Source organism: Chiloscyllium punctatum, chromosome 15, assembly GCF_047496795.1.
Source record: "Chiloscyllium punctatum isolate Juve2018m chromosome 15, sChiPun1.3, whole genome shotgun sequence".
Classification (NCBI taxonomy): Eukaryota; Metazoa; Chordata; class Chondrichthyes; order Orectolobiformes; family Hemiscylliidae; genus Chiloscyllium; species Chiloscyllium punctatum.
Window position 1 is genome coordinate 51,363,150 of NC_092753.1, and position 20,308 is coordinate 51,383,457.

Here is a 20,308-nt window from a genome sequence, read left to right on the forward strand (position 1 = left end):
ATTGTCCAATTCAGCAGCCTGTTCCTGCTTTGCCCCCATATCATTTGATCCCTTTACTTCCAAGTGCTGTATCTAACTCCACTTGAAGTCAAACAATGGTTTGGCGTTGACTGCTTTCTGTGGTAATGAATTCTAGAGGCTCATTATTCTCTAAATGAAGAAATGTTTGCTCATCTTAGTCCTAAGTGGTTTACTCTATATCCCTAGATTGTGATCCCTCATTCTGGACTCCCTGTCTTTTGGAACATCCTTCCTGCATCTCCCTGCTTAGTCCTGTTGCCGAGGAAAGCAAATGGCATGTCATCTTTCAGTGCATGGTGATTAGAATGCAGGAAGAAAGATGTCCCACTGCAGTTGTTTAGAACTTGGTGAGGCAGCACCTGGAATATCATGTACAGTTTTAGTCTCTTTATCGGAAGTATACACTTGCCACAGACAGAGAGCAAGAGAAGTTCAACATACTAATCCCTCACATATCAGGATTGTCTTATGAGGAGAGATTGAAGAAACTGCGCTGATATTCTGCAATAGGATCACTTCTCATTTCAAAAAGTGAGAAGTGATCCTATTGAAACTTAACAAAATTCTTATTGCACAAGAAAGGTTAAGTGTGGTTGGGATGTTTGGTGAGCAAAAACCTAAGAGATACAGTTTCAGAATTAGAGGCAAACCATTTAAGACTGAGTCAAGGAGGAATTTCTTCACTCAGAGTGGTGAATCTTTGGAATTCTCTACCCAGATTACTGTGAAAGCCCGATCATTGAGCATGTTCAAGACAGAAAGGTTTCAGGATAAGAATGACATCAAGCAATATGGGAATAGTAACAAAACATGGAGTAGAAGTAAATGATCAGCTATGATCTGTTTGAACGGTAGAGCATATTTGATGGGCTGAATGGCCTATGTTGCTCATATGTTCCTATGTAACATCAGTATTTGTACAGGTTTAAAGCTGAATATATAATTGTAGCAAATTGTTTAGTGATTCTGACATCGTGGATATTCAGTGTTTCACTAAGAAAAGTTCTATTTGGCGATCAATTTCAAACTTACCCAAGTATTACAGAATTGAAAGTTTCTATTGATCCAGTCAGTTATCTTCAAGGTTTTTTCTGCTAATGATAACTAGTACATTTTAAACAACAACAAACATACATATTGAGCAAATAACTGGTCACATTACACAATAAAGATATTATGAATCATAGAATCTTTAGGACTTATACATTTAATGGTAAGGTCCTGAGGAGTTTTGCTGAACAAAGAGACCTTGGAGTGCAGGTTCATAGTTCCTTAAAAGTAGAGTTGCAGGTAGATAGGATAGTGAAGAAGGCACTTGGGATGTTTCCCTTTATTGGTCAGAGCATTGAGTATAGGAATTGGGAGGTCATGTTGTGGCTGTACAGGACAATGGTTAGGCCACTTTTGTAATATTGAGCGCAGTACTGGCCTCCTTCCTATTGGAAGTATGTTGTGAAACTTGAAAGGGTTCAGAAAAGATTTACAAGGGTATTGCCAGGATTGGAGGTGTGAGCTATAGGGAGAGGCTGAATAGGCTGGGACTGTTTTCCCTGGAGCATTGGACGCTGAGGGGTGACCTTATAGAGGTTTATAAACTCATGAGGGGCATGGACAGGATAAATAGACAAGGTCTTTTCCCTTGGGTGGGGGAGTCCAGAATTAGAGGACATAGGTTTAAGGTGAGGGGTAAAGATTTAAAATGGACTGAAGGGGCAACTTTTTCATACTGAGGATAGTGCGTGAATGGAATGAGCTACCAAAGGAAGTGGTGGAGGCTGGTACAATTACAGCATTTAAAAGGCATCTGGATGGATATATGAATAGGAAGGGTTTAGAGGGAAATGGACCAAGAGCTGGCAAATGGGACTAGATTAGATTAGGATATCTGGTCAGCATGGACGAGGTGGACCAAAGGGTCTGTTTCCATGCTGTACATCTCAATGACTCTATGACCCTACAGCACAGAAAGTGGCCAACTGACCAGTTATCTGTGTGTCCATTCCTTAAAAGACACATCTGATTTAGTTCCAGTAGCACACCTTTATCCCCACAACTCTCCTAACAAATCATCATTTCAATGGGCAGCCTGGTGGCACAGTGGTTAGCACTGCTGCCTCACAGCACCAGAGACCTAGGTTCAATTCTCACCTCAGGTGACTCTCTGTGTGGAGTTTGCATATTCTCCCCGATTCTGGGTGGGTTTGCTCCGGTTTCCTCCCACAATCCAAAAATGTGCAGTTTAGGTGAAGTGACCATTCTAAATTGGCTGTAGTGTTAGGTGTAGGGGAATCCCCTGTGCAATATCCTCACACCTTATACCATCCAAATGAATCATAGAATTTAACAATATAGAGGAAGGCTATTTGATCATCATGTCTGTACTGGCTCCCAAATGAGTTACTCATCTAGTCACCTTCTTCAGTTCGACCTCCATAGCCCTCTAAATTTATCACTTTTAAATATATAGCCAGCTCTCTTTTATCCAGATCACTTTCCTCTTACTGTGAGTCAATAAAAATATCAATCATCCAAAATCTTTAAATATCAATTGTAGAAACTGCAAACGTTTGCAACCTCTTAACCTTGTGTGTCAATAAATATTGTAGAATAGACTCAGAGGCTTGGTAGTCATCAATTAATTAATGTTTTTCTTGGAACTCATGATTTGGAGATGCTGGTGTTAGACTAGAGTGTACGGCATTAAAAATCACACAACACCAGGTTATAGTCCAACAGGTTTATTTGGAAGCACTAGCTTTCGGAGTACTGCTTCTTCATCGGGTGGTTGTGGAGTATAAGATCATAAGACACAGAATTTATAGCAAAAGTTTCCAGTGTGATGTAACTGAAATTATACATTGAAAAAGACCAGGATTGTTTGCTAAGTCTCACATCTTTTAGAATGAACATGTGTATATGTGTGTGTGTGTGAGACTGTGAGTGTAAGGGTGAGTAAGTCTGTGAGAGGGTGCATGTTTCAGTGTGGGAGTGTATGTGTGAGCGTTTGAGAGAGGGTCTGCATGAGTGTGTGTGTGTGTGTGTGTGTGTGTGGTGCAATGGGATCACCTGTAATGTGACATGAACCCAAGGTCCCGGTTGAGGCCCTCCCCAGGGGTACCAGTTCGAAGAATGCATAATGATTTTTGAATGTTGAAATTGTATTTCTCCTTATGGGACAGACTAGAAATAGGGAATAGCTTAAAAATAAGTCATCTCGCTTTAAGATAGAGATGAGGAGGTTTTTTTGCCTCAAAGACGGTTAGTCTGTGAAATTCTCTTCCTGGGAGGCTGAGATGTAGATTCTTGACTGACAAAGTAGTCAATGGATATCAGACATAGACAGAAAAGTCAAGTCCAAAATCAGATCTTAGTAAATGGCAGAGCAGAACTAAGGAGTAAATGGTCTACACCAGCTCCAAAGGGATCATCTGGCACAGTAATAGTGTCCTTACCTCTAAACCAGACAACCTGGGTTCCAGTCTTACCCGCTCCAGAGACATGTCTGAACAGGTTGATTAATAGTACCTACTCTTACTACAGGCTTCCATCTTAAGGAGTCCACCCTGAAGTATTGTCAATTTCCATCAGGATAAGTACTGTTTGTAAAATTATTATTTGAATGGTGAACATGTTTGTATCAGATTTCTTTCTCTATTATTCTCTTCAAATAAAGAGGGATTGGTTCCATGTTTCAGCACTTGCTTGATTATGATAATACATCTTCTGCCTTGTTATCACTACCTATTTGCTTTGTACGAGGTGGCTTAGTAAATTCATTCTAGCCACTTGTATATTTTTAGAACACACTGTTGCCTCTCAAGTCAATGATGGACACTAATGCAGATATTAAATGTTATTTTCATGCTGTTAGGCCACTCACTTTGCCATGCACCATGAAGCCCAAACAGATGTTATCACAGGACTGAAACAAAAGACTTTATATGGGAGACCCAACTGGGAGAATGAGTTCAAAAACATTGCAACCAATCATCCAAGGTAGGCTGAGTGAACAGAGCAACTGAACCTGAAATGCTGGTTTATTATGTTTTTGTTTTGGTTTTCCAGCACAAATCTACATTGTAAATGCTAAAAGTAAAATAGATTTCTGACAATTGTACTAATAACACATTTATATCTTTCATTGCTGCTATGGTTTCCAGCCTTTATTAGTCTGTGGTGTTACATTATCATAAACTGAACTTAAAATATTTCAAGACTCCTTCTCGCAGTGAGACAGCAATTTCTGAATGACTTGCATACTGTGATGTAGTCTGCAAGTAGCAGAAAAAGAGAACAGGCATAATTTTCATTTCACTCCATAGCGAATACAAACTAAAACAAAAGTTTAAAAATTTACAAAATACATTACATAAAGCAAAATGGGTCTTAGATGAAACTTTTCCATTAACTAAATATAATCTCTATTTGCTTGCAAGTGAATTGACCATGCTAAATTGCCCGTAGTGTTAGGTGGATTAGTCAGGGGTAAATATAGGGGAATGAGTCTGGGTGGGTTGCTAATCGGAGGGTCAGTGTGGACTTGTTGGGCCGAAGGGCCTGCTTCCAACAGGGAATCTAATCTATTCTAGAAGAAATGACTGACAGTCATCAGTATTGTCATATACTTAATGGTGTTATTTCAAATTCTGTTCATGAATAGTTGCACACTCAGAATATGCTATTATTCAAATTTTTTTTTGAAAATTGTCTGGAACTTGCTGAAGAAAGAGAAAATAATAATTCCGCATTCTCCAGTCAGTCACACATGGATTTTGCAAATAAGTCTGTATCAGATGCTAGCCCCTTACTTTTCCTAAGGAACAGCCATTTGGATACAGAACTGGCTCAAAGATAGAAGACAGAGGGTGGTGGTGGAGGGTTGTTTTTCAGACTGGAGGCCAGTGGCCGGTGGAGTGCCACAAAGATCGGTGCTGGGTCCTCTACTTTTTGTCATTTACATAAATGATTTGGATGCGAGCATAAGAGGTACAGTTAGTAAGTTTGCAGATGACACCAAAATTAGAGGTGTAGTGGACAGTGAAGAGGGTTACCTCAGATTACAACAGGATCTGGACCAGATGGGCCAATGGGCTGAGAAGTGGCAGATGGAGTTTAATTCAGATAAATGCGAGGTGCTGCATTTTGGGAAAGTAAATCTTAGCAGGACTTATACACTTAATGGTAAGGTCCTAGGGAGTGTTGCTGAACAAAGAGACCTTGGAGTGCAGGTTCATAGCTCCTTGAAAGTGGAGTCACAGGTAGATAGGATAGTGAAGAAGGTGTTTTGGATGCTTTCGTTTATTGGTCAGAGTATTGAGTATAAGAGTTGGGAGGTCATGTTGCGGCTGTACAGGACATTGGTTAGGCCACTGCTGGAATAATACGTGCAATTCTGGTCTCCTTCCTATCGGAAATATGTTGTGAAACTTGAAAGGGTTCAGAAAAGATTTACAAGGATGCTGCCAGGGTTGGAAGATTTGAGCTAAAGGGAGAGGCTGAACAGGCTGGGGCTGTTTTCCCTGGAGCATTGGAGGCTGAGGGGTGACCTTATCGAGGTTTACAAAATTATGAGGGGCATGGATAGGGTAAATAGGCAAAGTCTTTTCCCTGGGGTCCGGGAGTCCAGAACTAGAGGGCATAGGTTTAGGGTGTGAGGGGAAAGATATAAAAGAAAGCTACTGGGCAACTTTTTCACGCAGAGGATGGTACGTGTATGGAATGAGCTGCCAAAGGAAGTTGTGGAGGCTGGTACAATTGCAACATTTAAGAGACATTTAGATGGGTATATGAATAGGAAGGGTTTGGAGGGATATGGGCCAGGTGTTGGCAGGTGGGACTAGATTGGGTTAGGATATCTGGTCGGCATGGACGGGTTGGACTGAAGGGTCTGTTTCCATGCTGTACACCTCTGACTCTATGAGTCCATTTACCATTGTTCAACAGATTCCTTGATGACTACAGGGCATGCTAACAATATGGTCTGTGGAGAACCTTTGGACACCAGACACCCATGATAAAACAGCTATATTGGGCTCCCGTGATACTGTGGTTGTTTCCCTTCCTCTGGATCAAGAAGTCCAGGTCAAGTCCTATCTGTATAGAGCTGCCTCCATTGCATGTACAAAGACAAATGAATAGTTTGCCTTTATGAATTTCTGGACCTAACTATGTGCTGAAAGAAGCTGATGCGGCCACAGAAAAGTTTCTATATAAATTAAAAACTAAATGATACAAGGTAAGGCCACCACAGTCCCAGAGGACTGCTATCTGAATAGAGGGAGTTAACTGGTGATGGTTTTCCCCAAGGGTCACCATGCCTCAGGTGAAGGAAGAGATTGAGAAGGAAAGTCCTTCATGGTAGCCTTAGCCAGGAGCAGGAATTGAACTCACACTATTGGTGTTACTCTGCATTGCAAACCAGCTAGCTAGCCAAGTGAGACAACCAACCACCCCCCCCCTCGCCATAAATTAGAAGATACAATACTCCCAACTGTACTTTAATTTTACAAATTTAATTAGCTAGTGTCTGCAAAGCAATTTTTTAATGCAGACTCTTCACATGTAAACAAGTGACTGTTCAATGAAAATGAACAGCTGTAAATCTTGTTACAAACTGTTACCAAAATAATCAAATTTACCAAACTGCTAAATGATTAAATCACCAGCAAGATTTGACTGCTTGTAATTGTTGCATTGACACAACACAAACGAACATGAATTAACAGGCAAATCATATGTGAAGTAAAAAGATAAATTGCACATTTCGCAGCTGTTATGGAAAAGATTTTTGTTACACAGCAACAGGCCCTCCCCCCTTCAGCCAACATGGCATTACATATGCAGCACAATTTTACAACTTGTTCTTTATTCATGCAAGGTAGATCAGGGGTCCTATCCAGCAACAGCTTTCACCCTTAGACCCCAAGGGTATGATTACGAACAGTCGGATGCATTTCGATGAAACCTCGCTCCTTTAAGCTTGGCAGTTCTGATGATGTAGCTTTTAAACATTAGCTTTCAACTAATCACCTAATGTTACCCAGTTCACAGCCCAGTCTTCTAACATAATCCCTCAGCTCTTTTATATGCCTGAGCTATTTGCACCATGTTTTGGGACCCAGCCCTTTCCGCTCGTCATATTCATTTCCAGAATTCTATTTTTCCTCTCACTGCCAAACCGAAAAACACATTTTTGTTGGGTGACCTCATTGGCTTTTCCTCAGATGAATTCTGTATCCTTCTTTCTGTTTCTGTCTACTCTATTTTTATGTCTGCATCTTTAAATTCACCCTCCAACTCTTCTATTTGTAGACCTGCATTCTCTCTTTTGTCTTTTTCTTTTCTGATGATATCACTTCCAGGTTAGATGTCTCCAGATCACAGAGATCACTATTACTTATCAAAGAAAATAATTAATCACTTTACAAATTATACAAACTCTTAACAGCCTTCTTTAGACATTCTTCAAAACAATTTCAGATTCATAGGTGATTGAAAGTAATTCTAAATTTTCCTTACTATATTGTTTCTGTTTTAATTGTAATCACAATCTGAAACTAATTGATGGTAATGCACACAGAAATGTCCTCGATGCAAACAAATGTGATCAAAATAAGGAAGTTCTGCATCGCAAATAATAAATTACTTTTAGCCACATAGTCACTTTTAGAATAAATGATTTCCATTTACCCCATCAAGTGTTACTGAACAAAGAGACTTTGGAGTGCAGGTTCATAATTCCTTGAAAATGGAGTCACAGGTAGAGAGGACAGTGAAGAAAGTAGTTAGGATGCTTTCCTTTCTTGGTCAGTGCATTGAGTGTAGGAGTTGAAAAGTCATGTTGTAGCTGTACAGGACATAGTTAGGCCACTTTTGGAATATTGTGTGCAATTCTGGTCTCCCTCCTATCAGAAAGATGTTGTGAAACTTGAAAGAGTTCAGAAAAAATTTACAGGGATGTTGTCAGGGTTGGAGGGTTTGAGCTATAGGGAGAGGCTGAATAGACTGGGGCTGTTTTCCCTGGAGCATCAGAGGCTGAAGGGTGATATTATAGAGGTTTGTAAAATCATGAGGGGCAAGGATAAGGTAAATAGACAAAGTATTTTCCCTGGGGTGAAGTAATCAAGAACTAGAGGACATACATTTAAGATAAGAGGGGAAAGATTTAAAAGGGACCTAAGGGGCAACTTCTTCACACAGAGGGTAGTGCATATAGATACAATTACGACATGTAAAAGGCATCTGGATGGGGATATGAATAGGAAGGGTTTCGAGGGATATGGGACGAGATTAATTTAGGATATCTGTTCAGCATGGACGAGGTGGACCAAAGGGTCTGTTACTGTGCAGTACATCTCTATGACTCTATGACTTCTAAGTCAGTTCCACTTCTCAGCTCAATCCCAAAGCTCAGCAGCTTTACTTACTTCGGCTGACCACAATGTTTTTTTTTGAAAACATTGTTGTTTCCTTTTCCATCATCATCTTGGTAGTGAGTCCCAAATTATTTATATTTATTCTCTGTATCTTGCTCAAAAACCTTAAATCTATGTCTCTTAGTCTTTGTAACATCAGTAAATGGGAATAGTTTTCATTCAAATAAATGCAAAATACTCCAGAAGCTAGATATCTGAAGTAAGGCAGGAAGTGCTGGAGAAACTCAAAACATCTGACAGCATCTGTGGAGACAGAAGCAGAGTTACTGTTTTGAATCTTTCTTGGAACAATTTTTCATTTTCTACCTTATCCAAACCCGGACCAAAATTGCATATTTCTATCAACACTCGCCTCAATCTCCTTTGCTCCAACATGAAAATGCCCCAGTTTAATATTGAAATAGCCATCACACAAACCTTTTCGACAGATCTCTTCCAAAACTTGTGGTGACTAGAACAATACACAATTCTCCATTTGGAGAATAACAAAAGCTTTATAAAGATTTAGCATAACCTCCTTGCTTTTGTTTTATGAAATCCAAGACCCTATATGCTTTGCTAACTATTCTCTTAATATACTCTGCCACATTCAAAACTCAAAGCACATGCATGCTCAGGTGCCTCTTTTCCTGCAGACTTTTGAGAACTCTTCTAACAACCTCCATTAAAACTGTAAACTGTTAAAAATAAATTTGAATTTCTCATTAATAGCTGAAAGGGTGATATGACAAGATATTCTGTATTAATACTTCTCCAGTAAGAAAAGGACAAAAGCACTGTTCAGAAAACCTTGAGATACAATTAGATTAATTCTTCTGATTTAGTTTTGAGTGTGTTTTTTAAGTGCAAATTTCTAACTCATGCACAATATTGAAATAATGAATACAGTTGTACAACAGATTCATACAACTTGGATTCTTGCATTAATCCTGATGGACATAACTCCACATAGACCAGTATCATGTCACCAAGTCACCCATTATTTACATGTGGAGAGTCCTTGACATTGATCCAGCTTCCTCAGAGCCTGTTGTCAGAATGAACAGGATGTCTGACACTCCTGTTCTATGGGTCAGCCAGAGCTTCCTGATTGGACAAGATTAACAGCCTCGAACAGCTTCCAAACCTGCTAAGCTTTTCCAGCATGTTCTCTTTTTGTTTCTGATTTCCAGCATCCAAAGTCAGTTTTATTTGGCAAAATGGCTTTCTTGATTAAGATTAATAATAGGATCAGAAGGACCTAGATAATCTCAAATGGTTTAGGGATACAGCTTGGTGGCTTCCATTATTCTGGCCTATACCTGATATTTACACTACATGTGGATGTAGTCAATATACTTGCTACATTGTCTGGTCAATAATCATATTGACAAAAATTCAAATTCTGATAATGCCATCAAGATATCACAAATTCTAATGAATAATATTGAGCAAATTCTAATGAGCATCATTGACTAAGCACTCTCTTTATAGACAGCTTATACTGTATGCCACAAAGCAACACATTTCCCTGTTCCTTTTAGCACAATTAAACACACTTTTCATAGATATACTCCACACTGTCCATTGAAGAAACAATTAATTCTCCAGGAAACAGTCCAAGGTGATTTGTAACTCCTGAGCATATACTTCTGTTTTTTTTTCATTTCTCAGCCTGGGAATTTACCCCCACTGAACTGTCTTACAGCACCCTCTAACTCTATGAGCGTCAACTTTATTAGCTAGCTTCATCTAGGATTACTGTATTATTGCATTGTTGTGTATCAACTATTGGCTCATAGTTAGAATATTTTAATTCCAGCACCAAACTAAACATCAAATGTAGTTGACAATAAAGTTTTGTAGGTACCATTCTCAGTTGAGTGACATCCTTTCTGTCTATATTAGATGTTAATGATTTGAATAGAAGTGAGACATTTCCCCTAGTGTTCTGTTCAACATTTTCCCTTATTCAATTGTAATCGTCATCCATCCTGTGTCTGTTTGTGGAACACTGCCAGCACAAAGTGGTTATCACATTTCCTACGTTTCCAATGCAGGACAGGATCCATGAGTACTCTAAAAACACTTTGTTTTCTGTTGGCCAATTTGATAAAACTTTTAAGAGAATCCTGAATTTTACCCTTCCAGCTAAAGAGTAAACACAAGTCAAAAATAGGTAAGGCCATATTTTTTAAAAAGTAAGGACTTGTTATTGAAATAAATATCTTTCTTTTTTCAGCACTAATGTGGGAGTCTTCCTCTGTGGACCACAGGCTCTGGCTAAAACATTAAATAAAATGAGTATTGCTCATTCATCTGCTGATCCAAGAGGAGTGCATTTCATATTCAACAAGGAAAACTTCTGAGTTCTATTGATGTCACTTGTTTTCATTAATTCCACACTATTTGTAACTTTTCATGATAAAACACACTCAGATATCGTCATCATGCATCTACATTAGCTAGCATCATCATTAGTTTTTCATTATTTTCTTAAAATGTTATTCTTGACTATTCCTGCTACAAGCTTGTGCATAAAAGATTAGTGCAAATATCCTCAATGTGAGAAAAGAGATTACAAATTAAATTCTTGGGCGTGAATTCAAATGAGTTGAAATTCATGCCCAGTAACTTTGACAGCACTTTACATGAGATATTTGCAGTAAACAATTGAATTTTTCATATGATTTCGTGAGGAGTTTACAATACATTCTGGTCATTTATAGGCATTCAGTAACTGCAAATAATTTTGAAATTCATTCTGACACATTGGAAAATAAGAAGCTCAAGGACTAGCTTTATGCTAATGGAGCCAAAAATGAGATCTGTTTTTTGTCACACCTGAGGTAATTAGAAATCAAAAAGCTTTAAGGCAATAGTTTAAATGTAAATGGCACAGCTTCAACAGACTAAGATAAGGATGCATAAAGCTTCAATCTTTTGAACAAATTGCTTTATCTTTGCCTGAAAAATAGATACAAATAAACTGTTGATATTTGACATTGAGTTTCTATATCAGAAAAAAAGCTGCAAAGCCTAGTTCTCAGAAAATGAATGTATTGTGTGTACATTGTATTTAATCCTTGGAGTAATGCAAGTTTCCAATTTTAGATAAAGCACCAACTTCATTGAATGTAACATAATACTTCTGTTTGTAATTTCAGTATAGGATTAAAGAAATACTTGAATAAAAAACTCAATGATTATTATGTCTGATGTTTGATTTTGATGGCCTAGATCAGAAGATGAGGATGATTGTCTTTGGTTTTTCACACAGATAATTTCTGTCACTTTCTTCAAGTAAAAGGTGTCACTATACAAAACTATATTTTGGAGTAGAGGACTGGGATTCAGTGCTCTGTACGCTAAGGTTTGGGGTATGTGACTTCAGGAATGATGAATTCTTTACCCCCAACAGATGACTCATCAGTCAGGTACTTATATGCGGTCCTGAAAGTTTCTTGTCCAATTAGGATCCAAGCCACTAAAGTCCACCCTTGCCTAGGCTGGACACTCAGTCAGAGGCTGGAACATTCAGAGTGCTATAGAGCATTGCTGGAGACCTCAGCTGTGTAGCTTTGAAGGGCTGCACCAGTGAGTATATGTTTTCAAGGAAGGGGCATTCACAAGGTAGGCATGATGAAAGATCAGGGAAGTTGTAGGCAAGTCCAGTGGAGTGGCTTTCAGTGGCCATTCCAATGGTCTCTTATCTCCTCCTCATCATGGGTCAAATTATGGACCTCCTTCCAACATGGAAGGTTGGCAGCCCTAGGAGTTATTTTTGTCACTATCTGGAAAAGCAGATAATTGGGGCAGTGGCAGGTTAAGGTTGCAAGTAGTTGCAAGTTGGGAAGCTCAACCACGAACCATTCAGTCCAGAACTGAATTGCTGATGTGGCAGGATGTAAATCCAGGGCAAAACCTGCCTGATTATTTGCTCTTTCTACTCCCTTCAGCAAAGAAAAATCATTCCAATGTTTTTGTCTTTGTGTAAGATATTTAAAGCAACCTAATGTTCAGTTCAACACAGGCTCCCTGCCTATCCTCTTCTCCCATTGACTGGTTTGGTTTGGTTTGAACTCCTTTCTTCACTTTCTCGGTATAGTGATTGTGCTCACCAGAGTGACCTCAAAGAAAGTTAGCCACTAAGGTCCAGTAAGCTCTGTGACTTAGATATTAATTTTACCCAAGCTGATTCATTCTTGTATCTCTGGTGTCTGGTAAAAGTGTTTACTGTCAAACAGTCAATTATTATTAAGGAATTTGCAGGCAGTAGATCAGAAAGTAAAGTTGGGTTATCGTCTACTTTTTATTACTTCTCAGAAAGGAAAATAAAGATTACGACATACCCATGGGATTAATGTAAAGGCTGAACACCTCATGTGTAGTTTTAGGACATTTACTTCAAAATAGCGCCAATGTATTTGACCAGATTAAAAGAGGAACTGGACAAATGTGTTCAAGAAAATTTTCTTTATCAATCTGTAAATGTTCCCACTAGAAAAAGGAGCAAAACTTGACCTTGTTGTGGGTAATTAAGCAGGGCAACTGACTGAAGTGTTTTTGGGGAACATTTTAGGTCCAATGAAAATAATTCTATTAGTTTTAAAGTAGTTATGGGAAAGGATAAGCCTTCCATAAAAATTAAAGATTTTAATTAGAGTAAGGCATGAGACAAGGCATAAGGTATGGTATGAGACAAGAGCTTTTAAAAGTTGATTGGAGTAGACTGTTCATCGTTAAAGGGATGTCTGATAAGTGGGAGGCTTTCAAAATTGTTAGAATTAGAATTCACAGTCTTTATGTTCCTTTTGGAGTGAAAGGTAAGGCTGGTAGGAGTGAGGAACAATGGATGAATAAAGCTTTTTAGGTTCCAGTCAAGAATAAAAAAGAATCATATATTAGATAATAGTCAACTGGGTTCAAATGATTCTGTTGAAATGTATAGAGCGTATAGGGCCATTCTTCAGAGGGAGATCAGGAAGACAAATAGGGAATATGAAATAGCCTTGGCAGATAAGGTTAAGAATAATCCAAAGAGATTCATGTTAAGTGCAAGGGAGCAAAAGAGAGAGATAATAGGACCTCTTAATCATCAAAGCGGTCATCCTTTTGTTGAAACTCAGGAGAGGGAGAGATATTAAATAAATATTTCACACCAATTTTATTGCAGAGAAAGATATGGAGACTAGAGAACTTAGGGAAATAAATATAGATGTTTTGAAAAGTGTTCACATGACAGTAGAGGAGGTATTGGAGGTCTTAGAAACTATAAAGATAGATACATTTCCAGACATGATCTAGTATCTCCCAGGATATTGTGAGAAGTTATGGAATGAATTGCAGGGCCCTTGCAGTAATACTTATATTATCTGTAACTACAGGTGAGGTGGCTGATGACTGCAGAGTGATTAATGTTCCTTTCTTTAAGAATGGAAGTAGGGAGAAGCCTGGCTCAGAGTCTGACTTTGGTGGTGTACGTTGTTGGAAGTGATTCTGAAAGGTAAGATGGATATACATTTGGAGAGGCAAGGAATGATTAGGGAGAGTTAGTGTGGTTTTGTACAAGGGAAATTGTGTCTCAAAAACTTGATTGAGTTTTTTGAGGAAGTAACCAAGAAGACTGGTCAGAGCAGAACAGCAGACATTGTTTATTTGGACTTTAGTAAAGCCTTTGGCAAGGTTCTGCATGGTAGACTAATTACTAAAGCCAGATGACATGGGATTCAGGATGAGCTTGCAAATTGGATACAAAATTGGCTTAACAGCAGGTGACAGAGAGTGGTGGTGGGGTTCTTTTTTCAGATTGAAGGCCTGTGACTACCCATGGTCCACAATATAGAGGTTAGGTTTATGTTTGTTTGTTATTTATATAAATGATTTAGATGAGAATATAGGATGCATGGTTTGTAATTTTGTGCATGATGCCAAAATGGGTAATACAATGGACAGTGAAAAAGGTTATTGAAGATCATAAAGAAATCTTGAACAATTGGGTCAGTGGGCTAAGGAGTGGCAGATGGAATTTAAATTGAATGAATGTGAGGCATTGCATTTTGGCAAAACAATCAAGGGCAGGACTTTTACATTTAAAAGTAGGGTCTTGGGTAATGTTGTAGAACATAGAGATCTAGGAGTTCAGGTACATAATTCTGTGAAGTTTGCATCATATGTAGATAGGGCAATAAAGAAGACATTTAGCATGCTTGCCTTTATTGCTCAGACCTTTGAATATCGGAGTTGGAACATTATGTTGAAGTTATACAGGGCATTGGTGAGGCATCTTCTGGAATACTATGTCTAGTTCTGGTCCCCCTGTTATCAGAAGGATATTATTAAGCTGGAGAGGGTTCAGAAAAGATTCGCCAGGTTGTTGCCAGGAATGGAAGGCTTGAGTTGGAGAAGCTGAATAGGCTGGGATTTTTCACCAGAATGTAGGAGGTTGAGGTGTGACTTAATAGGGTGTATAAAATCAAGAGAGGTATAGATAAGGTGAATAACAGGTGTCTTTTCCAGAGGTTGGAGGATTTCAAGACTAGGGGGCATATTTTTAAGGTGAGAGGAAAAAGATTTAAAAGACATGAGGGCAATTTCTTTTACATTAGTGTGGTTCGTGTGCAGAATGAAATGGTGGATGTGAGTACAGTTATAATGTTTAAAAGACATTTGAATAAATACATGAAGAAGTAATATTTGGCAGGTTTTGGGCCAAGTGCAGACAGGTGGGACTAGTTTAGACTGGAATTAGGTCTGGCATGGACTTGTAGGACCAAAGGGTCTGTTTCCGTGCTGTGTGACAATAATAGCTTTGATCTAAAATTATAAGAGGAGGCTGGCACAAAGAAAAGCCCTTACTTTCATTTCATTGAGAAAGATTGGGAGGGACAGGATCTTTAGAAATGCTGAATTTTGTAAATAATGTCGATGTAAGCAGACTGGTTTGGATGTGGAACAAGAAAATGCACATTTGAAATGTACATGTCTCAAATCAAAATTCCCTGAGTTGCATTTAAATCCAGCTCAGCATAATGTTTGGTGCATTCATTAATGTACTTCTATAATATTCCTATTGACACTATTTCTCATGTCTTTAATCCTTTGATAATATGACTGTTGATGCTCTAAAAAAGTTAACCAGTCACATTATTTTAACCAAACTGCAAGTGTAAAATTAGCAGTGACAGGTTCAAACATTAGATGATGATTTGAAAATATACCACTGGAATTCTTCTTTATGGCACATTCAATATACTTTGAGAAACAGTTGTGGAAACTTGAAATCTAAGGATAATTTAAGAAATACTTGGTCAGTACAGTGGGGACAGAGGGGTGATGATGTTCCTTAGCTGGATGAATTGATAGGGAGAAGGTGGCCTAATTCTTCACTTAACTTCATTGTAGGATCACTATAGTGGTTGGAATGAGAGGTGGCTGGATGGAGATCATTGAATATGAGATCCCTGATTGGGGCTGTTAACCTGGGACAATCAGGGAGTCTTGGCTGATAGACATAAACAGGCGTCTCTGGGATTCTCCTCACCCCAGGGACTGGTTTTGAGCTGGCTGGTCAGCGTCCATGTAATGTGCACATGTAAATAAAGGGTGACTTGGTGTCAGGATTCTGGCCTCCGTGGAGTTATTTCAGCTACAAAGTAGAGTTTCAATGTCTTGGAGACTTAGAGGTGTGGAATAGTTCCAGCATCAGTAGTCCTTCAAAAAATGAGATAAATTTCTGCTTTGAAGGTGCTAAGGATAGGGATTAACGTAAATAACCAACTGCTTTAAAGGAGCATTCAACTGTTTCCATGCTGTACAGATTCAAGCTGGTGTCTTTACTTGAGACAATAGTTAGAAATTGTGGCTGCATCTCCCAGGAGTGGCTCACGGGACTGGCAACCTCATGCAAGTTGCCTCCCAGCCCTTCATTTTTGACAAAAGAAGGGACAGAAATGTGGAGACGTACTTCCATTCTGACCGTAGTCATGTATTTCCTTTCTTCACTAACTCAATAAACTTCCTGAAAATTGCTTTCAATGGTCAATTGCTTATATTAGATAACTAAACCCCAAAATCTAACAGTGCTGGTAGAAGTGGGACATCACGGTAAAGTCAACATTTAATTGGCTGTAAATTTGAGAACCTTGGAAACATCAGTTTTACATTATAATTAAATGCATGTTGAGTAAACCTTAAGTAAACCTAGATGTACAGTGCATTTAGGTATGCTAGACAGCAGTGCACAGATCCAACCCTTCTTCTCAGTATCGCACTCTTGACCCGACCTACCTGTTCACCTTCCTTCCCACCTATCTGCACCACCTTCCCCATCGACCCTGACCTGCATCCACCCATCACCTTCCCAGCTACCTTCCCCAGCCCCAGCCCCACCCCCACCTTCCTATTTATCTCTCAGCCCTTTCTCAATCCCACATTCCTGTTGAAGGGCTTATGCCCGAAACATCAATTCTCCTGCTCCTCGGATCTGCCTGACCTGCTGTGATTTTCCAGCACCACACTTTTCAACTCTGACTGTCCAGCATCTGCAGTCCTCACTTTCTCTCAGCAGTTAACAGAGAGTTTGCGAAAACAAAAACAGCTGGAGTAAAAGATATATTAGGAGTGGTAAGATGCTGTGGTGGGGATTGCAAGTCTATTTTGATAGACTCTCTAAAGAAGTTCAGGAAGGTAAGATTAAGATTTTTAAGAAGTCTGGAATACATTGGTCCTCAAAACTGAATGAAAAATACAGTTCCACAGAATGTGCAAAAGTCAAAAATAATTATTGAACAATATAACTAATGATGCTTACTTGCATAAAGAAGTTAACACCTTATAGCAAGCAGATTTGGAAGAAAACCCAGAATATTCAAAGATATCTTCACTATGTGAAGATACACTGTTTTTTGAAGATGTGTATCAACCATTTTGAGAGGCATTAGGTGATTCATGTGAAGCCATTATGACAGAGATCCTACAGATTAACTATCACCCAACTAATTTCAAACTTGACACAAGAACAAGGGTTACTGTATTAACTTAAAAAAAATCCTTTGATGGAAGAGAATAAAACTACAAACATCTGACAGGCAAAGGCATGGAGCAGATAAGCACTGCTCAAAATTGAAGGAATACAGGAAGTAGTCTTAAAATACAAAGGTCAATATTACGTGGAACAGGTATACATTATCAGAAATCAAACTTCTCTTTTGCTGAACTCAACCAGTGGTCCCTGAACATCTGTTTCTCTGTTTTAAAATTCAACCTCACAAATATTTAGCAATTAACTTCTAAAGTAGTTAATTGAGTCACTTACATCACATGTTTTCTTGGGAAAGTTGCCTTTAGTTCACTGTCCAAAATTAATTTCTCAACTTTGTGAGCAGAACATGTCATCTTCACATTACTAACAAATAAAAATTAATTTTTCTTCCATTTTCAAATCCAAGTTCCTAGTTAATAACAATATAGTACAAATGAACATCATCTCATCAACCTACTAAAACTGAAAAGGCATCTTTAAGGGGCATTTTTGTTCTTTTATTAAAATTGTCTCTGATTGATAGTTATACTTACTTTGACCGTAATAATATGTTTAAATTAAACACGCAAAGCAAATCTAATGGGGTTTTGAACAATCTGGACGACCACAAGATTTGTGGCAGAATTGAAAGAGAAGTCTGGCGAGGTCTGACTCCAAATCAAAAGGCAAAAGTGAGGACTGCAGATACTGGAAATCAGAGTCTAGATTAGAGTGGTGCTGGAAAAGCACAGCAGGTCAGGCAGCATCCAAGGAGTAGGAAAATCAAGCAAAGGCCCTTCATCAGGAATGTCTTATGGTCTTAAAGCTGCTCACTTGCTTGCTCAGCACTTTCTCACTTAGTGTCAACCTGCATGTTCACAGCATGTCTGACAAACAATTATACAAATAATTTAAAAACCACAAAAAAGATTGAGGGGAGATGCTGAATGAGGTAGTTAATACCTGAAAGACTTAAATGGTATCACATGATAAGTTCTGACCATCAGGATATAAAGGAGAGTACCTGGCAGGAGCTAGCTTGCTGCAAGTATTCAGTTGCTGTTTAGTGCAAAGTAGCTCCTAAATGCACACCTAAAGTTAAGCCTGTTGTCTCACAAGAGACAATTATGTATCTAGACAATTGTAACTAGCTATTAAGCAGCTACATGATACACTTTTATGCTTATCAATATTGATGACTTGGAGGTGCCAGTGTTGGACTGGGGTGTACAAAGTTAAAAGTCACACAATACCAGGTTAGAGTCCAACAGGGTTTTTTTGTAAACACTAGCTTTTGAAGCGCTGCTTCTTCCTCAGGTGGTTGTGGAGATTAAGATCATAAGACACAGAATTTATAGCCAAATGAGTATAGTCTCATGGAGATGTGATGAATCATTAAACAAGTTTAGATTAAGTCTTTCATCTTTTAGAATGGGATGTGTTGTTTCTGTTCTTTGATATGTAAATCCCAAAACTTCTTTTAAATTACATTTGCAAGACAGGTCTAGCTTTTCTAACAATAGGTGCCATCTCAGCTCAGACAATGCATTAAAGTGGGAGGTCTGTCTGTGTACTAATGTTGAGTTAAACTGTTTCTATTCCTAAAATGGGATTTATAGAGTTTTACATGGATTCATGCAGTTTTTGAGTGTGTTCATGTGAGTGTGTGCGGGTGGGTGTGAGTGCATGCGATTGTGTATGCGTGCTTGTGTGTGCGCATGTGTGTGTTCGTGCGCGTGTGTGTGAGTTGATGGGATATACACCTGTGAGAGGGTGCTGTGGGTGTACGTGTGTGCATATGAGAGTGCCTGTGTATGAGAGAGTGTCTGCCTGGGTATGTGAGCATGTAGGAGTGTGTGTGTGTGAGAGAGAGAGTGTGTAATGAGGTGGGGTCACCCAAAACGTCACATGAACCCAAGGTCCTAGTTGAGGCCATTCCCATGGGTACTGAACTTGGCTATCAGCCTTTGCTCGGTCACTCTGCATTGTTGCTTGTCCCAAAGTCCACTTGGAGAATGGTCACCTGAAAATCTGAGGTCGAACACTGAAGTGTTCCTGATTGGGAGGGAACAGTCCTGCCTGGTGATTGTTGTGCAGGACAAATGTGAGGACTGCAGATGCTGGAAACCAGAGTTTAGATCAGAGTGGTGCTGGAAAAACACAGCAGGTCAGGCAGCATCCGAGAAGCAGGAAAATCGACATTTCAGGCAAAAGCCCTTCATCAGGAATAGAGACAGGAAGCCTCCAGGGTGGAGAGATAAATGGGGGTGGGGTGTGTGGGGCTGGGGAGAAGGTAGCAAAGAGTACAATAGGTGAATGGTGGTGGGGATGGAGGTGATAGGTCAGAGAGGAGGGTGGAGCAGATAGGTGGGAAGGGAGATTGGCAGGTAGGACAGGTCTTGAGGACAGTGCGGAGCTGGAAGGTTGGAAGAGGTAAGATGTGGGGAGGGGGAGGGGAACCCCCCCTGCCATTTATCTCTCCACCCTGGAGGCTTCCTGTCTCTATTCCTGATGAAGGGCTTTTGCCCGAAACGTCGATTTTCCTTCTCCTCGGATCCTGCCTGAACTGTTGTGCAGTGTCCATTCACACACACTCCTACATACTCACACACCCATGCAGACCCTCTCTCATACACAAGCTCTCTCTCATACGCACACACATACATCCCCCGCACTCACACCCACCATTCACCCTCTCACAGGCATATATCCCATCACACTCACACACACACTTAACCATGACTACACACACACACTCTATCACATGCACTTACACCTAAACACATACACTCACATGCACACACTCTGTCTCTCCTACATATGCACACACGTAACTTTATGGAGTGTATTT

General features: G+C 39.3%; 1 protein-coding gene across 2 annotated transcripts in view; it reads left to right on the forward strand.

The window, feature by feature from the left end:
- Positions 1-11,627, forward strand: part of cybb (cytochrome b-245, beta polypeptide (chronic granulomatous disease)) — a 43,400-nt gene extending 31,773 nt beyond the window's left edge. For both annotated transcript variants that reach the window (XM_072585103.1, XM_072585105.1), the window contains 2 exons: positions 3,893-4,017; positions 10,678-11,627. In XM_072585103.1, the coding sequence (XP_072441204.1) occupies positions 3,893-4,017; positions 10,678-10,804 (252 nt within the window). In that variant the 3' untranslated portion in view covers positions 10,805-11,627. The remainder of the gene's footprint in view (positions 1-3,892; positions 4,018-10,677) is intronic.
- Positions 11,628-20,308: the final 8,681 nt, after the last annotated feature.